Source organism: Cucumis sativus, chromosome 2 (genome assembly GCF_000004075.3).
Source record: "Cucumis sativus cultivar 9930 chromosome 2, Cucumber_9930_V3, whole genome shotgun sequence".
Taxonomy (NCBI): Eukaryota; Viridiplantae; Streptophyta; class Magnoliopsida; order Cucurbitales; family Cucurbitaceae; genus Cucumis; species Cucumis sativus.
This window is the reverse complement of record NC_026656.2, coordinates 3,558,023-3,570,436: the sequence shown is the minus strand read 5'-3', so window position 1 is coordinate 3,570,436 and position 12,414 is coordinate 3,558,023. Positions and strand designations below refer to the sequence as shown.

The window sequence follows — 12,414 nt, the reverse complement described above, 5'->3', positions numbered from 1 at the left end:
ATAAGTTATGTTAAACCGTTGATTATTATTTTTATGCTTGAGTTTGAAATCAAACTTCTAATTTCAAGGTTGATAGTATATTAAACTCATTTGAATCATTATGAATTGCTAAAATAGAATTAATTGTTATTTTACCAAAGTTTAGAAATAAAATTTTCACAAATTCAAAAGAATAGAATCAAGCTAACATTCAAATGAACTATGAAAGTATCAAATGTAAGGGGAAAGGGGAAAAATATAAATTGGAAAATTATCGTAAATGTCAAAATTACTAGAAAAAACTCCATATACAAAATGTACCAAAACTTCATATTCTATCAATGACTATCACTAACGTATATCACTAATAGAGTGCATCATTTTGTAACTATTTTCCTAATCATCTCAATTCATTTTGCGATTATCAATAATGATAACTTATCAATAATATTGTCCATATTTAGGGGGGAAAAAACAAAATTGATATTAAGCATGTTTATATCATCTCTGACTTTGTGATTCCTACCCTCAAAATAGTTGTTGACCAAGAATGATAAATAAAATAATATTGTAAGAAAATAAAAATAAAAAGTTAAAAAATATATATTTTTTACTTAAAAAAAAAAGTGTATAAAACAAGAATAAAAAGAAAAAGAAAAATGATCCTAAAGTCTCATAAGTTAGCTTAGCTTAGGTGATTCAGTTGTTAGATTCCTTGCTTTAAACACACCCATAAGAGGGACCTTTTCATTGGCCCTTTCCATAAATATTTTATTTTATTTTTCTTCTACAATATAGTAAGCAAAAATTTGGCATTAAATTCCATAACATATGATTCATATTTGGACAAACTTAGAATAGCATTAACTTATTGGGTTCCCTATATCATTAATGCACCACTTGCTTTTCCTCCAAATCTATATTCAACTTTCCCCTAGTGGTCACCCTTTACTATTTAATCCCTAACTTTTCATTCATTCATTTTTATATCTTTAAAACCACTTTCTTTTTTCTACATTTCCAACCACTTTTCAACCTCTTCAAAAGTTCCAGTGGTTGAATCTCATCCATAACTCATTTCAAGCTAACTATATCATAACTTTGGAGTTTCATTTTATTTGTGTTCATCAGATTTTAAAAAAGTTTCATATTGTATTTTTGGACTTTGAAATTGGTGATGTTTAAATGAAATTGTATTGGTTATCGTGTCAGTTTAGTTTTCGTCTTATTTCTCATTTTAAGAACGCTCACATAATATATAATATCATATTTTAAAAGGAAAGAGTAAAAACAATACTTTATATATTAGAGTTTAGAACGACAAATACCTCAAAGTTTAAATATGGTTATATTTTATTTTCTAAGAAAGTAATACACACATATATATAGCTCGTCAAGTTTTAAAATTATAACAACACATATTCGTTGAGTTCACATTTCACATGTTATTAAATGATGCATCGTTTAATTTTAAGAAGCGTATACCATTTTTAAATGCTTATTTTACAACAAAGGTAAAGAATAAATGATGGTAAGTTTTTATGCCAATAAGAACTTAACTCATTTGTCATTTGTATGTAGTAAAGACAAAAAGATCTTCTTCTTATGTTCAAATATTTCATCCTCAACTTTTAATATCAAACAAGTTTTAAAGAGAATATAAAAAAAGCTATTTTTAGAAATTAAGAATAATCAATTTTAAATATAACAAAATGAACAATTTGTTTTTGCAAAATATAACAAAATAATAAGGTGCGACATACTACTATTTGTGTCATTGTAGGTCAAGACAAACTACTATCCGTGTTTATATTCTAATATTTTGTTATAACCGTAAATATTTTTAAAAATTAATATTTAAAATAAAATTCCAATTATTAAAGAAAGAAAAGGAAAACTTTGAAGACTCACTTTTTCTTATTTCGTAGATTGGCAAAAATTGATTAGGCATGAAAATGAAAAGAAAGGGCCATCTTGGAAAAGGATGGGATGTTGTTGAGTTTGTAATATTGGGAAGCTTTGTCTTTTGTCTCTTCTCAAACGTTCATGCCTTTGCTTTACCTTTTTATTATATATTACTTTACAATGCTTTATGGTAATTTTTTTTTATCACTTATACATTTTAATCGCAAACCATTAAATTTGACAATACATACATTTAAGTTTTAACGACTCACCGAGAAAAGAAAAATAATCTAAGAAAAAATATGTAACGAAAGAGGTCATGAAATAAATTCGAGAGTGTAGTTTTTATTTTTGAAATCAATGATTGTTTGCTTGTAATATAAACTATAAAATTTTTACTTTTTTATTAAAAGAATTTTAATTCTTAATTTCAAAAAAGAAAAATAGTTTTTTGAAAATTTCTTTGGTAGTATTAAAAAAAAAACAATTATACTTGACTTACAACAATAAAAAATGGAAACAAATGCATATCACACATGAATAAGTATGAATTATTCTACTAATTTTAATATTGAAACTTTAGAAATAATGATAGCTTGAAATTATTAACATAAGATAACTTCAAATGCATTTAATAAACCAATTAAAGATTTTGATCTATACCCTTCTTCAATCCCATCGAACTACAGTTTCCATTTCATCCATAACCCACAAAAGCACTTCCGTTATAAACATTTGGATCAACATCTCTCAGCAAAAAGCGTTTCGGAGTGATCTTAATTTGAACGAAACAAAAAGGGTTGAATTGAATAGAGAACCATGTAAAAGGAAGTTCAAATTAAAGCAGTTTTTTTTTTTAAGCCAAGAGACTGATTTTACTAAAAGGGAATCCGCCCAGTGTCTCTCTTAGCCTTTGCCCAACACCAAAAAGTAGAGAAGGAGGAGGTTAGTATTCCAATTTCTGACATTTGAGCCACCAATCCACTTTCTTCAGTGTGAATACGCTGACACTTTCACGTGCTTTCTCTCTTCTCAAAAATTTCTCATGTCCTTTTTAGCTTAATTCATGCGCATTCTACTCTATTCTACTTGATTTCCATTCCTATTGTTACCGTTTGATCCTTCTTTTCATTGTATTTACTCAGAACAGAGGAAGTTTCGTTTCCTGGATCTGGGTTCTTGGTGTTGGCCAGGTACTTTTGCTCTTCACAATGTTGTTCTTGTGTTTATCTTTCAAAAGGGTGTAATGGGGTTGTTTGAAGTTCTTCCATTTTGTGTTTTCTCATTTAGTTTTGGGCTTTTCTGTGAAATGGGTTTTGGTTTTTTAAACTGTTTTCAGTTTCTGATATAGCTTTGTTTGTGGTGAGGATTTGGTGTTCTGCTGCAGCGTGTTGTTAGGATGGTTCTTCAACTTTGATTTTTCTTGTTATGTAGTCTTACAGTGCAGATTTTTAGCTTCTTCTAGGTGGTTTTTTTTTGTTTCCTTTGGTCTTCGTTCACTTTTGTACTTTGTCTTAAACTATAAAAGTTTTCCTTGATTTCAAGTTTGTTCTTTAGCTCCTCATTTCATTTTTACTGTTTTGGATTAGCTTTGATGTATACGTATCAGTATCACCTCCTTTTCTTCTCTGGAATGCTGACCTCCATACTTGCCATTCTTCTCCTTCGTTGCAAGATGGATATTATTTTTCCCTCAACTAGTAAAAGACAAGTCACGAGTATTTTTTTTTTTCCTCTTCTCGAAATGGTTGTGTTTCCTTGTTAAATGGGCTCCAGATGATATTTCAGAATATTTTACCCCTTCTTTCTCCTGCTCTTATGAGCATGGAGTGGAAATCTTGATGGAAAGAAGACTCAAGATATCTGGTGTTTTCCTTTGTTGCAGTAAATGGGTGTCATCTCCAGAAAAATCTTCCCAGCATGCGGGAACATCTGCATTTGCTGCCCTGCTTTGAGGTCAAGATCCCGGCAGCCAGTTAAGCGATACAAGAAATTGCTTGCAGACATATTTCCTAAATCGCTTGTAAGCATTTGCTAGTCCTTTTTATGCCTAATCATCAGTAGTGTAGGATTATTGATGTGTGAAGTTTTAGATCGTTTGTTGATCTGCTTGTTTTAATTTTATGTTGTACTTCGACTGTGATAATGGAATTAGGGATGACTTGATGTTCCTTAATTTTTTGTCAGTAATTTAGCTGTCAGGACCAGATTTGTTTGCCTTCGTTAATGTGTGAAATTTTGAATGGTTTATTGATCTGTTCAAGTTTGGTGTTGTACTTTGACTGTGTTAATGGAATGGAACGGATGATGACTTGATTTTCCTTTCTTCTAGTTTTCTGGTGATCAAATGGAAAACAAACCACATTGTAATTCATTTTTTATTTCTAAATTTGGAGAAGTTAAAACTTTTAAATGAACGAAACGAGTCTGCATGCTTCGGTGTTACTATTAGTTGTATGAATCAATAGTTGCGTTGAATGAGCTCTGGTGGTGAAATCCTTCGCAGGATGGCCCTCAAAGTGAGAGAAAAATAATCAAGCTATGTGAATATGCTGCAAAAAATCCTTTCCGCATTCCGAAGGTATTAATGCTATTGTTATATGGTTTCATAAGCCTTGAAGCTAAAAGGGTTGATTAGTTCAGAAGCATGTGTTTCATTGCTGGGGTACTGATCTTTCCTTTTATGGTCCCCCGTCCCTAGATTGTAAAATATCTTGAAGACAGGTGCTGTAAAGAACTTCGAAGTGAGCAAGTCAAATGCATTACTATAATTGCAGATGCGTACAATAAGTTGCTTTCCCTCTGTAAGAACCAGATGTAAGTGGTAACCTTTCATTTTCTGATTTGGCGTTGAATTGCATATGTGATTCGTGGATTCTTCTGCTTATGTTGCTTCTATCATGTTTCTTAGTCGTGGTTTTCGTTTTTGTTTCAAAACCATATAAAGTTCTAGTTGCTTTGACTTGATATCTATTTGAGAGCGTAGTTTAATCTTTTGGATGTGACTGAGCTTTACAACCATTAGTCACTGAGTCTGTCTTTCCACTTTTGAAGGGCATACTTTGCTGGTAGTCTACTGAAAGTCATTGTTGAACTTTTAGACAACGCTAAGCACGATGATTTGCGAATACTTGGCTGCCAAACCTTGACAAACTTCATACATAATCAGGTGATTTTAGTTCTCATGGTCTTATATCAAAGGGAAGAACACTGATTTTACTTGGCAGAAATTAGTTTTTTTGTCATTTATGTATGCTGTTGTTCTTGTTTCCGTTGCATACTTTTTATCTCTGTATCTGTGCAAAACAAATTGGGCGACGTATTAACTCATCAAGCAACAGGGATTTGTATTTTTTCTTTGCCCCACATTTCATTGTACTAATATACCCATTTTGTTTTTTGTAAAACTGCAAACGATCAAGATCCAAGGTTAAAATGGATGAGAATTTTCTTTTTGTACACGATTTCATGTATTTGGCCATTTTATTGTCTTATTTAGCTTCCTACTTTTCTTCTTCTGAATGAACATTTATCCTCTGGTTACTATAGCATCCTTGTACGCATGCTGGGGGGTTTTTGATACCCCCTTCTAGTTCTTTTCTCTTTGATTAGTTCGGTTTTTTTTTTCTAATTGTTCTTTTTTTTTACCCATTTATGATGAACAGGCAGATAGCACTTACATGCACACTGTTGAGAACTTGGTACCTAAAGTTTGTATGCTGGCACTGGAGAGAGGGGAAGACCATAAAAAGCAGTGCTTGCGGGCATCAAGTCTACAATGCATTTCTGCCATGGTTATACACTGTTTCCCTTTAATGCTTTATTTTGTGGTCTATCCAACATTTGAGAAAATAGTCTTTTATCTTTAAAAAAATTCCTTAAATGCCATCTTTTCTTAGTTCTTTATTGTTCTTATTTATAATACATTAATGCTATGCCTTTTCATATATATTAAGTTATCATTATTTTTGTATTGTATACTTTCAAAAAAGATACCTTCACTTTTCTGCATTTTGTGCTTTAGTTCTAGTAGCTTATTGCATTGTTAACCCAATATAATTCATGTGGACCTAATCTCTCATCCTCTTTTTTGCCAGGTCTGGTTCATGACTGAGTATTCGCACATTTTTCTTGACTTCGATGAGGTAAATTTCACTTTCTCCTAACAGCTATTATTAAGCTGTGCCTTCTTTATTTGCCCTTCAGTGAGTTAAATACAGTTCTTTGTCTACTAAGGCTGACATAACACAAACTGTTAAGTAGAAGCTAACCACATTACATGCTAACAGCTCATCTCTTATCACAAAGAAGAAGAGAAGAGACAATCTAACGGCTAACAAGTCTGCTAGTTAATCAGAAGTTACTAATAATAACAACTAATGTGTTTTCTGTTATGAAGCTTGCATCATGTCCTTACTTCATTAATTCAATTAACATGCACTTGATTTGGATATATCTTGTGCCAAATGTCTGGAATTATACCATTTCATTTAAAAGAATTGAAAAGGCCACCATGTAATAAAAAAGCAATCCATGCTTGACACTATATATTTTCATTACATAACTGCTGTCAAAATATCAGATGGTTCGTGTGAGCCTTGAAAACTATGACCCTGCTCCTGATGGTAACTCCAGTTCGGAGCCACATCATAATTGGCTTAATGAAGTGGTCAGATCTGAAGGCAGATGTGGTACAGTGGGTGGTGATGCTAGTGGTTCCTGCACAATCATCAGGCCAAGACCAGAAAAGAAGGATCCTGCTTTACTCACTAGGTATTGTTCTTCGGGTCATATTTTCTATAAGTCCCGGCCAAATAATCTATAGAAGTTTGTAGCTTATAAGTCTTTTGCTTTTTCTTCAGGGAAGAGGTTGAGGCACCAAGAGTGTGGTCTCAGATATGCTTGCAGCGAATGGTTGATTTGGCCAAGGAGAGTACAACAATGCGACGGGTGTTGGATCCAATGCTTGTCTACTTCGATTCTGGAAGGCACTGGGTTCCACAGCAAGGGCTTGCTTTGATGGTTTTGTCTGATATATTATACTTCATGGAGAGCTCAGGTGTTCTTCACTCCCTTTTGTAGTAGACTAGGGGCTTCTACCCTTGTTATAATGAGACACAAGAATAACTATTGCAGACGGGGAGATATTTACTTCAATTTTGTTCCTCAGGTGACCAGCATTTAGTTTTGGCCTCTGTAATACGTCATTTGGACCACAAAAACATTTCACATGATCCTCAGCTAAAATCATGTGTCATTCAAGTTGCCTCAAATTTAGCCAGACAAATTAGATCGGGAGCTGTGCTGGCAGATATTGGATCTGTCTCTGACTTGTGCAGGCATCTTAGGAAGAGTCTTCAAGTCACGGTTGATTCAGTTGGGCAACAGGAATTAGATTTGAATATTTCACTTCAAAATTCTATTGAAGACTGCTTACTTGAAATTGCAAAAGGGGTATGGTTGAAGTATTTATAACATTGTTCCATATTTAATTTTGATGGTCGATTGAACTTAATTTGGTTTTGCTAGATTGGTGATGCACGTCCTTTGTACGATTTGATGGCTATATTTCTTGAGAATTTGACTTCTGGAGTTGTTGCAAGAGCCACCATTGGATCCTTGATGGTGCTTGCTCATATGATTTCCTTGGCACCAATTTCTTCAGATTCACAACAGGTACGCAAGTGTTAACAGTGGACTGCTGTTAGTTTTTTCATGCTTAAGAATCTCTTCTTGATTATATTATAACTATCTTGCAGGAGTGTTAATACATGAGGTTACTATTACCGTTAGGGTGTTTTTCAACAGGAAACTTTTGATGTAGTCGTGGATTATCTTGTTTAAGTATGAAGCTATATTTTGAACAGGGTAGGAAGTGTTCGATATTGAACTAGATGAGATTCGTCTTGTGTTTCCTTTTTAGAAAAATGTTGATGGGATGGGAACAACCATGTTGTCAAATCAAGGGATATATGGGCTAGAAGCCACTTGTGCACTTCTATTAGTTTCTGCTAGAAACTTAAGAAACATTTCTCTTATAAGTAACTCATTTGTCGAAAGGCTTTAATATGGCTTTGATTTTGCGTAGTCAGCTAAATTCCGTGGTTTGATTTTTATTTATTTAACCTTTGTTTACAATCAGATCCATTTGAGGTTGAACTTTTTAATTTATCAGTTTTCTCACCCAATGCAGTATTTACTTGCTCACTCACTATTATTGTACCTGTATTGTATAGGCATTCCCAGAAGCTCTTCTTGTTCAAATCCTGAAAGCAATGTTGCATCCCGATATTGAAACCCGCATTGGAGCTCATCAAATGTTCTCTGTTCTTGTCTTTCCCAGTTCTAGTTCCCATGAACACGGAACTTCTATCATGCAATCTAGTTCACCTTACAAGCCAACTGCATTGCATTCCAATGCAGCATCTACGTCGACATCAGCTTCTATTACTGCTTTACTGGATAAACTTCGAAGAGAAAAGGATGGCTCGAAAGAAGAAAAAACTGTACATATTCATGATAATCTAAAATCTTTAGAAGAAGACTGGAAGCAGAAACGGTACCACAGAAATTATCCTACTTTTCACAAGATTCAGTCAATCATTGACAGAAAAGCTAAATTCTCGAGTTCCACTGAAGAAGTAAGCCAATTTGTAATATGAGAAATTAGTTATTCATTTCCCCTAGTTATTTATTGAACTGAGCATTTGATATCGTATTTCAGGAGTTGCGTATCATGAAATTTAGCGAGGATCAATTATCACAATTGTTGTCTGCATTCTGGATACAAGCTAATCTTCCAGATAATTTGCCCTCAAATATTGAAGCCATTGCCAATTCTTTTGTCTTGACACTAATATCGGCTCGCCTAAAGGTGAAACCTAGATTCAATTAGATGATTTTAAAGTCTAAACACGATTATCCATAGTTTTCTTTCCTAAACATCATGGTACTTTTGTTCCTGATATGATAAGATTAAAAGGGTCACTCTTTGAATGATGTTTTTTTGATTTCTCAATGACTTTTCACGAGGATTTTCCTTCTTTCATTTTGATTTCTATACCCTTCTTTATTATGAATGCATTTAACTCTGAAATTACTTGGTCTGACTTGTTACAGAGTCAGCAGGACAATCTGACAGTCCGTTTCTTCCAGCTTCCACTGTCTCTGAGAAACGTATCCCTGGAGCCCAACCATGGTGATTTGAAAAATCTAAATTAGTTTTTTAACCGCGACAATGACTTATGAGCGACAACTGCGTTAGTGATAATTCTCTTATTGATTGATAGGTACCTTAAGCCCATCGTTGCAGAGGTCGGTGTTTATTTTATCTATGGGCATGCTGCTGTTTGCTGCGAAGCTTTATCACATACCTCATTTGAATCATCTTGTGAAGTCATTAGTGGCTTGTGATGTTAGTTCATCCTGTCTTCTATTCTATGGAAAATAACTTCAAAGATATTCTTTTTATCAGTTTACAAAGAAAAACGAAGTCTTCAAACAGCTACATTATGTTCTTTTTGTCATGCACATCAGCTTATTGATATCTTAATCACTACATATTTACATGTTTAGGCGGATCCATATCTTGTAATTGGTGAAGATCTTCACATTTATTTAAAGCCTCAGGCAGACCTCAGAGAATATGGATCTGTTACTGATAACGAGCTGGCTCAGTCTTTTCTCTCTGACCTGCGGAACAAAGTATATGAAGCAGACAATGTCATTATGGATATTTTAGCCCAAAACTTATCTGTAATAACTGAGGTAAGTAAAATGTTATTGGTTGAAACATGTTTAGATTTTCGTTTGATTTGCGACCTGTCTCTTAAAAGTTCTTTTCTGTTGGTTTAGCTGGACAAAAGTGAACTAGCTAAGCTGATATTTGAGGCATTTACACCAGATGATCCATTTCTATATGGCCCACGATCGATGCTTGATTTCCGCAAAAATCAATCTGTTACCCATTCCAAGGAATCATTATCATTTGATGGGGTACGACTATTCTTCTATAAGTCTTATGTGTTGTTCAAATTTTCTAGACGACTTGACTAAAGCTTATTGCTTTCTGGCACATAGTGTCACTTTAAAAATGATCTTTCAATGCTGAAACCTTCTGTTTAAGCTCCTAAACTCTCCTTTCTACTAAATATATTCAGCAAATGTGAAATCAGATGTTCTTGCTCTGCAGGATCTTTCAAATTTTCTGGTTGAGGATGAAGTGACGAGTGAAGCCTCTGTTGCCGATATTGCACGGTTCATTCCTAGAGTACCTCCTTCACCTTCGATATCTCACATAATGGGCATTGGTCAGCTTCTTGAATCGGTACCTTTCGCCCTCCCTATGTATATGCAGTGCATACTTCTTGAATAAGAACTCAAAATATTCTGAGCTCTTCATCCCCAACATATGCTACTTCGAACTCATGGACGTTGCATTTTCAGGCACTTGAGGTAGCTGGTCAAGTGGTCGGAACATCGGTTTCTACATCGCCTCTCCCATACAATGCCATGGCGAGCCAGTGTGAAGCCCTTGGTACTGGCACTAGAAAGAAACTCTCCAATTGGTTGGCACATGAGAATCAACATACCAGAGCAGCTGATGGATATTGTCCTCCCTTTCCTGTGAGTGGCCACTCTGCAGTTGAAAAGGTTCGCTTCATTACTTACTATGATTTATCATTGATCCAAAGATGATAACTCAAGATCGTTTGAAGTTTTTGATCGAATCCATCTCTGAAACAGTACATGCTATAGTCTTTTTCAATTATCAATATTCCTTTGGACGACAACATAAAATGGAAGTCATGTTAATAAACTAATTGAGTCACTTCTTCCACCCAGATAATGGCAGATGGAAGGCAACTTCAAGGAGTCGGATTGCAAGCAGACCGATGGATGGGAATGAGGCTTCCTCCTGCTAGTCCCTTTGACAACTTCCTCAAGGCAGCTGGTTGTTAACTTGAAAGTACATATAAACCACGTCGTCGACTTGCATAGAAGACATCGGTTATTAGGATTAGTAGATAACCACTGTTAATTCTCTTAGGATCATTAGTTAAACCTTTAATACGTTAAGTAGTTAGGATTAACCTCCTTAACTTTAGAATTGTTGATAGCTTACCTGCATTGTACCATTCACTGTTTTCCTTTCTTATCAAAAGGGGTCAGAGAAGAAGAATCTTTCCATTCTTTTGATAGCAACATCTGATGGAGACCGCACACACAACTGCAAAACAAGAGACATTAGGCTTGGAATCACTCAAAGGATAGCAGTGTCTGGTATAGATCAGGTGGTAATTGTGTACTATTCCTCTAAGATCCGTAGGTAGAGGCTAACTTTTAGTACTCATGCTGATGAATGATTCTTAACCCCTCTTTTGTGGCTTCTTCTAGTCATAGTCTATCCTCTTTCTAGCTTTGGCTTTATGTTATGTTTTGTCACTCTCTATTGGCTTGTTGATAGACCCTTGAATAGATGGGTGTTCTTTTGTTTATGATGGTTTTTCGATACAATGCACATGTCAATAGGTCGGTTCTCCGTAAATGCTTTTTGAGGAAATTATGTGGTCAGGTCATTTCTTCGACCCACTATTTGAAAAAATTTCTAGTTACAGTGGTATATACTTATTTCATTCAATATTTGATATGCCATGAAATGATAAATACCAACACTTTGTACAAGTTGGATCTATAATTGGGTTAAACAAGTATGAACCTTTATGTAGTTTAGGTATGCTTGGTGGGAAAGAGAATGAAGTTTGAATTTGCTTTCCAAAGCTGAAAATCTCCTACCTTTTTAACCATTTTTGGTTGGTTGTATTTCCTAATGTAGTTTGAGATGGCTTATGTTGGTCAATGTGTTCATTTTTCATTATCACAAGTCTTAATCATTCAAGATTATATTGAGATATAATTTGTGAGTTCGTGGGTGCTTTAGAGGTAAAACCCTTTTCTTCACTAAAAACAAAAGAAAAAGAAAAAAAAAAAGAAAAAAAGAAAGCTTCCTTCTTTTTGAACGTAACAAATGAACTATCTATTCAACTTTGAAATTATCACGACTCTATAAACTAACAACACAAAGTGTGTATATACAAAGATTAAAAGAACGAATCCATCATCTAAAAAGTTGATGGTTCAAATCTTTTACTTTACATTGTAAAGAATAAACTCAAAAGAGTTTTAGCCTTTTATTTTTACTCTTACAATTTGCTAACTTTATCAAGAGTTCATTCCTTAGATCTATACCCAGATTAAGACTTTTTTTCCTTTTTCTCTTAGAGCCCTTTAGGTAGAGTGAGGAATGCAAATTTTTCTTATTCATTTAGATAAGCTTAATGATCTTTTTATTGGACTATGAACTTTTAAATTTATCTATTTTGACTAATGAACGTCTATTTTAGTCTCTAAATCTTTCTTTTCTTCTTATTTTAATCTCCAAACTTTTTAAATGGTTTATATTAGTTATTGAACATTAATAAATTAATATGTATCTTTTAGTATGTGTAATAGTATGTTATAAGAAAATGA

General features: G+C 33.9%; 1 protein-coding gene across 2 annotated transcripts; it reads left to right on the top strand.

Moving 5' to 3' along the window:
* Window positions 1-2,646: 2,646 nt before the first annotated feature.
* On the top strand, window positions 2,647-11,431 carry LOC101202927 (protein SEMI-ROLLED LEAF 2). 2 transcript variants are annotated; one of them, XM_011650566.2, is made up of 21 exons: window positions 2,647-2,829; window positions 3,030-3,077; window positions 3,770-3,907; window positions 4,391-4,465; window positions 4,586-4,701; window positions 4,939-5,053; window positions 5,550-5,678; window positions 5,982-6,029; window positions 6,467-6,657; window positions 6,747-6,943; window positions 7,055-7,338; window positions 7,414-7,560; window positions 8,121-8,525; window positions 8,609-8,758; window positions 9,004-9,082; window positions 9,174-9,298; window positions 9,460-9,651; window positions 9,739-9,879; window positions 10,076-10,210; window positions 10,330-10,536; window positions 10,729-11,431. In XM_011650566.2, the coding sequence occupies exons 3-21, from the start codon at window positions 3,773-3,775 to the stop codon at window positions 10,843-10,845; spliced, it is 2,988 nt and encodes a 995-aa protein (XP_011648868.1). In that variant the 5' UTR covers window positions 2,647-2,829; window positions 3,030-3,077; window positions 3,770-3,772; the 3' UTR covers window positions 10,846-11,431. The 2 variants fall into 2 exon arrangements, with proteins under 2 accessions (XP_011648868.1, XP_004144747.1); XM_004144699.3 differs by lacking the exon at window positions 2,647-2,829 and having other exon boundaries at window positions 2,891-3,077.
* Window positions 11,432-12,414: the final 983 nt, after the last annotated feature.

Excerpts from the sequence above, each read along its gene's own strand:
- LOC101202927 (XM_011650566.2), top strand. The coding sequence starts at position 3,773 with ATGGGTGTCATCTCCAGAAAAATCTTCCCAGCATGCGGGAACATCTGC. Across the intron at positions 5,054-5,549 it reads CAAACTTCATACATAATCAG|GCAGATAGCACTTACATGCA; the intron begins GTGATTTTAGTT and ends TATGATGAACAG. Across the intron at positions 8,526-8,608 it reads TCTCGAGTTCCACTGAAGAA|GAGTTGCGTATCATGAAATT; the intron begins GTAAGCCAATTT and ends ATCGTATTTCAG.